A 10902-nucleotide genomic window follows, 5' to 3' on the forward strand; every position below is an offset into this window, starting at 1 on the left:
TAGTGTTGGTTGATGTCTGTTTTTGTCTTAAGACGTGATGTTCTAACTGTAGCGTAGGCCTACATCTGGTCAATAAAATAAAAAGCCTTGAAGTGGGCTTTCTATGACCCCAGTTCTAGGTAATTCAGTCAAATATGGTATTTTTAGGTCTACGGTAGCTAATAGTTTCAGTCAAACCGTATAAACCACATAAAACATGTATTCATTATGTTACCAATTTGGATACCGGGGCGCATAACTTCATACGAGTCGAACATTTTCAACTGGTTGCAGATGTCAAGGAAGCTCTCCTTTTGACTCGTTTTATATGCTTAGAATTTAGTTAATAATTGTTTCATTCCACAATCGCCCCTCGATTACGTAATCTGTGCAATTTATTCAAATAAGTGTTGCGAACGGTCGTTTAGACATGTACGCCTACGCATGCTTAAAATGCGCGTGAAGTTGTGACACATATTTCGATGAGAAAAGTTTATTGTATTATAAACAGTTTCAAAAGTAATGCAATACATAGTCCGCAGTGTATTACAAATAGACTGCATTAATTGAACATGGTTGGTTTTCAAAGTAGTAGCATTAATTAATTGAACATGGTTGGTTTACAAAGTAGTAGCATAGAGTCCGCATTTGGAGCCATTACGCATCACTTGAAAATCTTGCTGACGTCCATTGCCTACACAGTTCTATACATTGTATAGTTTAACAATGCTCGCTATTGAAACGTGTGTTTTCAGAATGACCTCGTGCAAAGAGAACAATAACTATTCACTTGTTCCAATAGCCTAAACAATAATAATTCCGGATTAGTGTCACAAATATTTTCTAACAGGTCCATATTGCTACAGGTTTCCAAAGATCACAGAGGATTAATAGCGTACATAGTAGCCCAACAATTAATGCTGTCACACACCAACACTTTAATTCCAGACCCTCTTTTACAGCATCAATGGAGTGGAAAACAATAGGTAAAAACGTATAAGTTCCCATGAGACCATACAAAAATAATATTACATATACGAAAAACATTTCCTCAAAGTATTTACAGTGACTTTTATTATAATAAGTCTCTCTGAAATGTCCATTTACTTCTTCTTTGTGGCTTTCTTGGCTGCGGCCTTGGGTTTGGGTTTCGCAGCTTTGGCCTTCTTGGGTTTCGTTGCCTTGGCTGGCTTGGCCACCTTGGTTTTCTTTGCTACTTTCTTGGGCTTTGGTGCCGCTTTCTTCGGAGACTTTTTCACTTTCTTCACTACCACTTTTGCTTTCTTGGCTTTTACTGGTGATTTGGCCACCTTCTTGGGCTTTGCAACCTTCTTGGGCTTGGCGGCTTTAACAGGCGACTTCTTTGCTTTCACAACGGTTTTAACTTTAGGTGCCTTTTTGGTGTCCTCTGCTTTCGCCAGTTTGAAGGAGCCTGACGCGCCGATGCCTTTGGTGTGGCGCAGGACCCCTTCACTCACCATCCTCTTCAGGGACAGCTTAATCTGAGAATCGGCATTGTCCCCCACCTTGTAGTGGCTTTTGATGTACTTCTGGACAGATTGTCTGGACGCACCTCCACGGCTTTTATCTGCATGGACGGCTGCCTTAATCATATCCGAGTATTTCGGGTGTGAAGCAGGTTTCTTGGGTGCCTTCGCCTTTTTTGCCTTTGGGGCTGGAGCTGCCGCCGTCTCTGCCATAGTTGACTCGTGAGAGTTGTTGAATTCTGTGAGAATATGCGGGTTCAGTTCAAGTATTCCCGTCTGTCACAAAACGTCAAAAGCTGCTAAATAAATATTTCCTAACTTGTAATAGTCCTGGAAAGGTCCGGGTTAGCTATAACGCAGAGCTTTATAATACAAAAAGTTGATGTAAATTTGCCACACACGATGGAGCGTCACAGCTGATTTTCTATTAAGGCATCTTATTCTACAAACGTTCCTCTGACTTTATGAAGCGGACGCGCGGACGTGATTGAGAACACCAACCGCCAGCAGCTGATCCAGCAGGCTCCATGGAACTCACGTAGTCCCGTTTGTGTTTCTTCATCCTCGAACTCTTGCTAAATTTAAAAAGTATTGAATTGCATATGTCTACAAAATCGACTGGCTTGAAAGTAGACACTTTGGGCTTTACGGGCATAATCATATTTTTATAGAATTCGCTGACCGATAAACTTTTATTTCATGAAAACCTTCCCGAAGCACTGCGCGTTGTTATCAATATTGAAGAATTCCTATTAAATTGACCCAAACAGACAGAACCGACGATACAAATGACGAATGCATAATGAAAATGAATCAATACTTTAACGAATGCACATGGTTTGACCCGTGCAACAGCTCGTTTTTGCTTTTAATACACCGATATAATTTTCGAACTAACACAGCCCGGCCATTGACTTTGAGTGACGTGGTCGAGATTATTTACTGTTAAACCTCCTATAAATAAATGACAGAATATCTGATGTATGGGTAAAGCATCTGCTGTTAATATAGATTTATATAGGCTTTAGTGGAATGGTTACGTTTAATTTCTTTGATGTTTTAAGGCAGAATTGGGAATAAACAAACTGGCACTATGCTTCTTGCGACTGTGCTCCATTGTCAGGAAAGTTGCCAACACCTCCAAAGATCTGCTTCTCTGATAATAATTCACGGAATCTGTCAACATTTTCATCAAAGAAACATGATTATCTGATATTTGACGTGGTATTCGCTCAAGTGTGAGTGACAACTATCTACACAAAACTAAACCTATCATTTAACATAGGGCGCATTGATGACATTCTTTTGTTCAGTGGCTGGTAGTCTATAGGAGCGTCGACTGAACAACATGACTACGCGTGGATCAACACATATTTCCCACTGCTATAAATGTTTAATGCGCAGTGATACAGGCTACATTTGTTACAACAGGAAACATTGCAATTGTTTGTTTTTATTTCAGATTTTCATCTGATATTTTTTCCCTGTAGCTCAAACGCCATCTTGGATCCCTTAGTAAAAGTCACATTACTTTTTAATTCATTTTCTGATATTAGGCCTTTATGGCTGTTTTCAATAAAGTAATTGTGACGTGCTATTTTTCCTAATATATATTTTTTTTTGAATCACAACTTTTTATGTCATACTTTGCAGTTGGTCCATAACGTGACATAACACTGTCAAGCAGGTTTAGGCTAATTGTAGCAGGTGGTGTTTCCAATTTTGACCATTATTCAAGTCGTAGGATACTTAGTTATGCCAATAGCCTACTAGTCATCATAGCGTATGTATTCAAAATCGTATGAAAAATGTATTCAAAATCGTATGGAATAGACTGCACAAAGACGGACCACGACTATACAGTTTTACTGTATGCTCTCTCTCTCCTTCCTCGCTCTGACCCTTTCTCTTCTCCCTCCTCCCTCTCTCAGATGAGTAGCCTATAAATGCGTGTGCGACAGTATGTGTGGGTTAGTGGGTGAATGAGTGAGTGTTCATGGGGGAGCGCGCTAAATGAACGAATGAATGCGCGCGCACTGTCGTTAGGTTTGTAGTGAAAATTCGTATTCACGCTGACGAGTGCCAACAGTGGTCGACCTCTTTCGGACGTTCATGGCCTCCTTAATCGATATTTGTCAATTTTCTTATGGTCACAGAACACTCAAGAGTGTCAGAAGAAGGGTAGTTCTTCCGTCGGGGGTTGTGCCTAGGGTTTGGTGCTGAAAACAGCACCCAAACGCACTTCTCGCGCTACAAGACCACTCCCTCCTTTCACCGACAGAGGGACGTCTTTAACAATGGACGGACGGCCTGTTGGGTCAACAGAATCCATCGCATTATTCTTTGATTATTTGAAGACCATAATGAATCAGTAGTCATATGCACCAACTGTAGGGTTTGTAAATTAATTGACCTATGGCTACTGTAAACATACCCTCACTTGAATCTGTGCAGGATCTACAGCCATTTGTAACACCTCGCAATCATTGCATAATAGTGCCATATTTGGGTGTTTTGCTCCTGTTTCTGATGTAAGGTGTGTTGTGATTGTTAGATGTAGGACATTTACAATTATTGATTAATGATGGTGATGGTTGTTAGAATTATGGAAATAGTAATAATAAGTAACATAATTATACATTATTGTCTGTTATTAATTATAATTTTTATCAATAATTATTATGACAGGCATAGGCAATCAAGAACTTATTAACTTATTAACAATGAACTTTTGCAGACAGTGCAGCCTAATGATAAGAACACTGTTAAGAAAACACAATTGTTATTCAGCATTTTTCTTCTGACAACTCCCTGTCATGCCCCTATCCTGTAGAGCTATAATAATAATTACATATTTCAAAGCTTGCATATTCAGAAAACAAAGTTCACAATACTTTAAGAAGTATAGGCGAGTCAGGTAGTTTACAATACTTTAAGAAGTATAGGCAAGTCAGGTAGTTTACAATACTTTAAGAAGTATAGGCAAGTGAGGTCTAAGTTTGCACATATACGTCAATATATTCTCAGAGGAGAACTAAAGCATAGTGTCAGAAATTCTTAGTCTTAGTTACATCTAAACGTATCCCTTTGCCAAATAGTAATTGTAGCCTTTTATTAAACCCTCCCTGGATCTGGTGTGCGGTGCCGCAGTCTCAAAGTATTATGGGAAATGTCAATCTCCATGTTGCTCAAGTCTTGTGTGTTTGTTATGGATGGTTGCCATGGAACCATTGTCTTAGGGTGCAAACAAATACAGCAAATTGGATCTACATATATTACGTTATATGAAAAGGTTTCCATCTGAGACCCTCAACTGTAGTTAGATACTCTGTAGGCTTTTGTCACTTTTCAATACATTCAGATGAAGTGCACATGAAAGAGTCAATCAATTATCCTGAAGGGGAACTGTAAAACTATTTTGTTTGATGTTATGTCCTTACACAGTTGTTCTGTGTTCACTCACACGCATGCTGTTACTGTGTGTGTTTACTTTTGACAGTTGTGACAACACGTGTGTCTGTGTGAGCAGGTGACGGAGAACGAGTGCAGCAGCCTGCAGCACAACCCTCATGCACACACACACACACACACACACACACACACACACACACACACACACACACACACACACACACACACAACGCCACACAGTGAGCAGTTTGTCTGTATGGGGCACCAGCCAAAGGCTCTCTTTGTGAGTCACTCGACCTTCCTGCCCCCTAAATGTGTGTGTGTGTGTGTGTGCATCTCCCCCTGAGCTGAGTATTTAGAGCAGGTAACTATTTCCACTGTGACAGCTGTCGCCCCCTCCCCCCCTGACAGTCCCCTTATCTGAAAAGCACACGTGTGATGTCAGTCAAGCCAGCAGACTTAGTCTGATCAAGACTATTCTAGCTATTATAGTCCATGCCTTTGATCCACGATAAGGATATAACCATTAACTTACCCTTTATTGCTTTTGAGTTGATATGTCGTGTCAGCAGAAGTATGTTTCATTTCAGTTTAACACCGAAATTGAATATATAAGGACCGCTTTCAATTTGATCACATGCTATAACCATTCTATCACAGTGTTTTTAGGAAAGGCCTTTGATCTTTTCATCGTGTAGCAGGTTCCTTTCTAGAGCAGTGTACATCTTAGCTGACATCAAGAGCACTGAAAACATTAGGCTACATATTCTACAGCTCTCAGTAAGTTAATGCAGTAAAGTTGTCTGGCCAATGGGCATCTTGTTTTTGGATCAGCAGCTGAGGTCCAAGACTGTCAAGGCTTTTTCTCTGTTGGTCATCTAGATGTATCCTAGCTACCTCTTTCAGCACCGATTTGGTGTTGAGGTGAGATATATTGATCATATTTCACTGGAGCGTAGTTAAGTGTTATGAAACCATACTAATCTTCAGAATTATTTTGTAAACCCGCAGTTATTTACAGAGCCTAACAATGTCATGATGTGTGAGCATTGGTTAAGCTTCAAACATAAAGCTTGGTTGCTGACTGACAGATATCACGACCTGGTTTGAAATAGTAAATCAAATCAAATTGTATTTTTCACATGCGCCGAATAGGTGTAGTAGACCTTACCGTGAAATGCTTGCTTACAAGCCCATAAACAACAATAAAGTTTTAAGAAAATAAGAGTTAAGAAAATATTTACTAAATAAACTAAAGTAACACAATACAATAACGAGGCTTTATACAGGCGGTACCGGTACCGAGTCAATGTGTGGGGGTGCAAGTTAGTCGAGGTAATTGAGGTAATAAATACCTGTAGGTAGGGGTAAAATGACTATACATAGATAATAAACTGTGAGTAGCAGTAGTATTAATTTAAAAAATGAGGGGGAGTGGGGACAATGCAAATAGTCCGGAAAGCCGTTTGGTTAATTGTTTAGCAGTGTTATGGCTTGGGGGTAAAAGCTGTTATGGAGCCTTTTGGACCTAGACTTGGCACTCCAGCACCTCTTGCCGTGCGGCAGCCTATTTGTTTTCTTTCAAATACTTAAGGTGCACTTGATTCATATAGCTTCCTGACTTAACAGAATGGAATCAATGGAAAAGTACAAACCCCGCCCATGCACCTTGGATATTTGAAAGAAAACAAATACTTTCTGGTCCCGGGCTTTAGCTCTGAAGTTGGTCCTTGATGTTAACTCTTTTCACCAACAGATGGCAGCAGCCTCCTAATAGGGGCACTAGAACAGTATTAACCTTAGCCTACATATAGCTTACAGTCTAGGGTGACCTCGACCTATGTTTTTTGCCAGGGCAGTCTGGTTTTTAATCTTGTGTCAGAAGGAAGATGCGAGATAGAAAGTAAAATGTAAAATTGCAAATATATGGGCAACTGCTCAGGTTTCTGCCAGTGATAAAAGAAGCATTAGTACTGCAGTCCATTAGGGGTGCTTGGGTAAAATCACTGGGGAAGCCAAGCTAAAAATGTATAAAATATTTTGCAACCTATGTGTTTTGATAATTGCGTTGTTTGTTCTATAACTTGTTAGTTCATATGCCTTGCCACTGGGATATTTTAATTTTTTAATTTTTTATTATATATATATTTTTAAATGATACGTATATAGGCCTAAGGCCGAGACAATAACAAGATATTGACAGAATAAATTCAACCACGCCTTTGTTTCATTACAAAACTGGAAAGCAACATCTGTCTTGTGGAGTCCACAAAATATATTTCATGTAACAAACAGTTACATGACCTGTCTACACCATGGTCAATCAAGTTAATGTTTCTGAAATTTTAGGAAAACGAATTACTTAGAACACCGGATATAGTCGCAAAAAAAACAGGAGCTGCCTCTACTATTCCTGCACCATTTCAACTTAAACATTTCAACATCATCAAATCAGCTATGCTTTGTCAAGGGAGGCCAGATGCTCCTAGTTAATGCTATGGGTGGCAACAGTACCATACTCTTTTTGACCAGACAGCATCAGATAGATGGGCTACACATACAGAGACAGAGGGGCACTGTTTCACTTGCTCGGATGATTTCTCCGCGAGATACATTCAGCCTCTTGCGAAATGAAGGAAAATTATGAAACACAGAGAGACAATAACTTATTTTATATTTTTTTCTTGGTCAATTTATGATACTGCTGCAGTCAGTATTAATCAGACACACAGACCAATTCAGTGGTTTTGGACCTTCCTGGTCAACCTAGGTAACAGGCATTGAGGATAAATATTCAACCTTCCACAGCAGTTCTGTGATTGCCTGGTTGCCACGGTGAATTGGATTGGTTGTTGTGTCCAGACACTAGAGTACTCTCCACTCTGTTCACTCAAAAAAACAACAAGAGTTTATTATTGCACTACCTCAGCTATTCCAGTTTTACCCTTATCATTGGAAACTGCTTAAAAGGAGCGAGACTTGATTCAACTCACTGAACAAATCTCTTTGCCCTGACACCAAAATGTCAAAACGTTGCATGATATTCGAAACAGTTCAGAACCTCCTCTGGGACTTCAACATTGCAGAGATCTTGCAGAGCAATGCAGATCCCAAGTGTACGTCTGGGTGTTGGAAAAACCTATCAACCTTGAGCAATTTTTCATCCTGTGAAAAATAACCTTAATGCATTTTACACTGTAAGAATGTGAACTCAAACTATCATGTCTGTTTGTGCTCTTCCTCTCTCTCACTTTATTTTACTTGTTTTCACTCTCTTCTTCTCCTCTCCATTCTCCCCTCACTCTCTCCCTTTGTCTTTCTCACTTTCCCATGGTTTCACTCCTCTCCTCTACTGCACCCTCTCTCTTTCTTAATTTTTCCTCTTTCTCCCTCCCTATTCCTCCCTAAAGATTGCATAAAATAGGGCACTTTGGACTAAAACTGTGTCAGTCACTGACCCGATTCATTCGGCTGTCATTTTCATCACACGGGTGATTCCCCCCACTGCACATTAACCATCGCCGGGCATCTGAAAGTGAGAGGGTCAGGCATCATCTATCTTAATTCCCATCATTCAGCTCTGATGACTTTACCCCAGAGAGAGTGATCCCAAAACCAGCTTGTACCTTAATCTCGGGGCCTGTTAGCTGCAAAACATTTTGCAATAGAAAACATAGCGTTTCGTATTGGACAAGTTAATAAAATACCTTTGCTTTTCACTCCATTTAATACGGTTTTATTTAGTTCATGACTACTCTTTCCTAATACATCGACTATACAGCTCTTTTCAGCAGCAGTTGCAAAGGCCTTGTTGATTGTGTTCGAGTTCTTTATCTTTCTCTCCTCTATATATGTATCTGTATATGTATCTATATATGTATCTATCTATCCATCCGCCCAACCTCTGCCAGCCTGCCCGCCCATCCATCCATCCATCCATCCATCCATCCATCCATCCATCCATCCATCGACAGTATTTCTCTATCTCATTCACTCTCTCCTTCTCCCTGTCTCTTTGTCCCTCTCCTTCACTGAGACCCTTAGCTCTTGAATGTTGCAAATGTTATGTAAAATAATTACTGGTTGTTGGTCTCTTTGTATAATCTGTACCCTTCCGCCCTCTCAAAGAGACTTGAGGAGGGCTGAGTCACAGGCCAGCACATTACTCTAATGAAGAAGGATCCACGGTGATGGACATACACACACACATACAGTATTTATATTACTTTAATTAATGAAGGCGGAACTGTGTAATAGATACACTGTACACACACTCTAATGAAGAACAACCTGGTAGAAAAATGCTCATCCATACATCCACCCACCCACAGTAACACTTATAGGCTTGTATATGCTAATGAAGACACTCTTGCTATATGGGCTCACACACACACACACACACACACACACACACACACACACACACACACACACACACACACACACACACACACACACACACACACACACACACTGGATAAAGACCTGCTTTAGTGTAGGCCGCACACGTTTAAACTTAGACATCCATTCTACGGAAACACACCATGATAAGCTGCCTTACGGACATTAGGGTCATTAAGCCTGTTAACAGAGTGCAGGCTGACTGGCGGTCTAATTAACGTGTGTTCCTCTCCGCCTGAAAGGCCTCGTTATTCTCCCCCGGGCCTCTGACGTCCTTGTTAAAGACAAACTAACTGGTTGTGTTTGGTCTTTCTATCGAGGTGAATAGAACAAAATGGGGGGCTTAAGTCAAACTCAAGTGAGGGATCTTTCAGTCAGTGAGGCCCATCTTGTGTTTTGGTCTTGAGGGTCCTGATCTTAACATGACAAGAATGTTAGTTTATAGAAGATTCTATTTTGAGATAGGAAAGGTGTTAGTGTTGGGATGTTTCTGATGCTCCCACAGTTGCTTTATAGGATAAATATTTATCTCAAGGCCAGATTGAAAGATTACATGAACCACGTTTCCATCCACACTTTCTATGCATGTACAATCATACCATGTAAAAACAAATAAAATCACGTAAGCTGTGATGGAAACGGTACCACTTCATAAATGCCGACTGATCATTTGTTCATTCGACATGGTGTGATCTTTTTGTGGAGGTAAAGTTAATTAAATCAAGAAGTGGCAGTGGAAACGCCATTATGCGCAAATACTGATATAATGACCATTATATCTGCGTTTAAACTTGGAGTCACACAACGATGGTGTGTGGTCCTCCCACTACGACTAGAGAAACCATTCAGTTTATTAGGCTACAGATGAAATAAATGATGATGAACTTCACCGGGTGGTGAAAGTGCACAGTGATCTTGATGCTCCTTCCCAATAAATATCAATGGTCTTATTCTGGTGACATGATGAGCTTGACTGCCGTTTCACAAATAAACATATTATCCATAATAATCTCATCATGTAGACTAGCCTAGCGGCACAGCCTAACTGCACTGTATCTGCGAGCTGTTGGCTAGAACACGCGTACCAAGACCAGAGAAAGCACATGTTCAATTTAACCAGTAGTGGTGGGTGGGTAATATCACTGAGAAAGCCAATCCAAGCCAGTAAAACAGCCATATTACAACCTATGTTGTGATATTTACATTGTATGCTCTATAACCCATTCATTAATACGCCACCTTAACATACAATAAGGCCATGACAACAAAAAGACCACTGTCACATTGGCAAAATAAATTAAACTACACATACATTTGTTTAAATATCCCTTTGGGCATGGTGAAGTTATTCATTACACAATGGATGGTTTATCAATACACCCAGTCACTACAAAGAAACATGGCATCCTTCCTAACTCAGTTGCCAGAGAGGAAGGAAACCACAAGGAGATTTAACCATGAGGCCAATGGTGAATTTTAAACAGGGTTTAGTGGCTGTGATGGATCAAAACTGAGGATGGATCAGCAACATAGTTACACCACAATACTAACCTAAATGACAGAGTGAAAAGAAGGAAGACTGTACAGAATAAAAATATTCCAAAAGATGAATCCTGTTTGCAAT

At 40.1% G+C, this 10902-nt stretch overlaps 1 protein-coding gene across 1 annotated transcript; it reads right to left on the bottom strand.

Moving 5' to 3' along the window:
* Positions 1–456: 456 nt before the first annotated feature.
* Positions 457–1925, bottom strand: LOC112223699 (histone H1.0-B). The gene has a single exon (XM_024386845.2). It carries the CDS (start codon positions 1677–1679, stop codon positions 1083–1085), a length of 597 nt encoding a protein of 198 aa, XP_024242613.1. The 5' UTR covers positions 1680–1925; the 3' UTR covers positions 457–1082.
* Between the last annotated feature and the right edge of the window lie 8977 nt (positions 1926–10902).

This window comes from Oncorhynchus tshawytscha, linkage group LG24, assembly GCF_018296145.1.
Source record: "Oncorhynchus tshawytscha isolate Ot180627B linkage group LG24, Otsh_v2.0, whole genome shotgun sequence".
In the NCBI taxonomy this organism is placed as follows: Eukaryota; Metazoa; Chordata; class Actinopteri; order Salmoniformes; family Salmonidae; genus Oncorhynchus; species Oncorhynchus tshawytscha.

Bases quoted from the DNA above. Each gene is read 5' to 3' on its own strand.
- LOC112223699 (XM_024386845.2), bottom strand. From the start codon at position 1,679: ATGGCAGAGACGGCGGCAGCTCCAGCCCCAAAGGCAAAAAAGGCGAAG.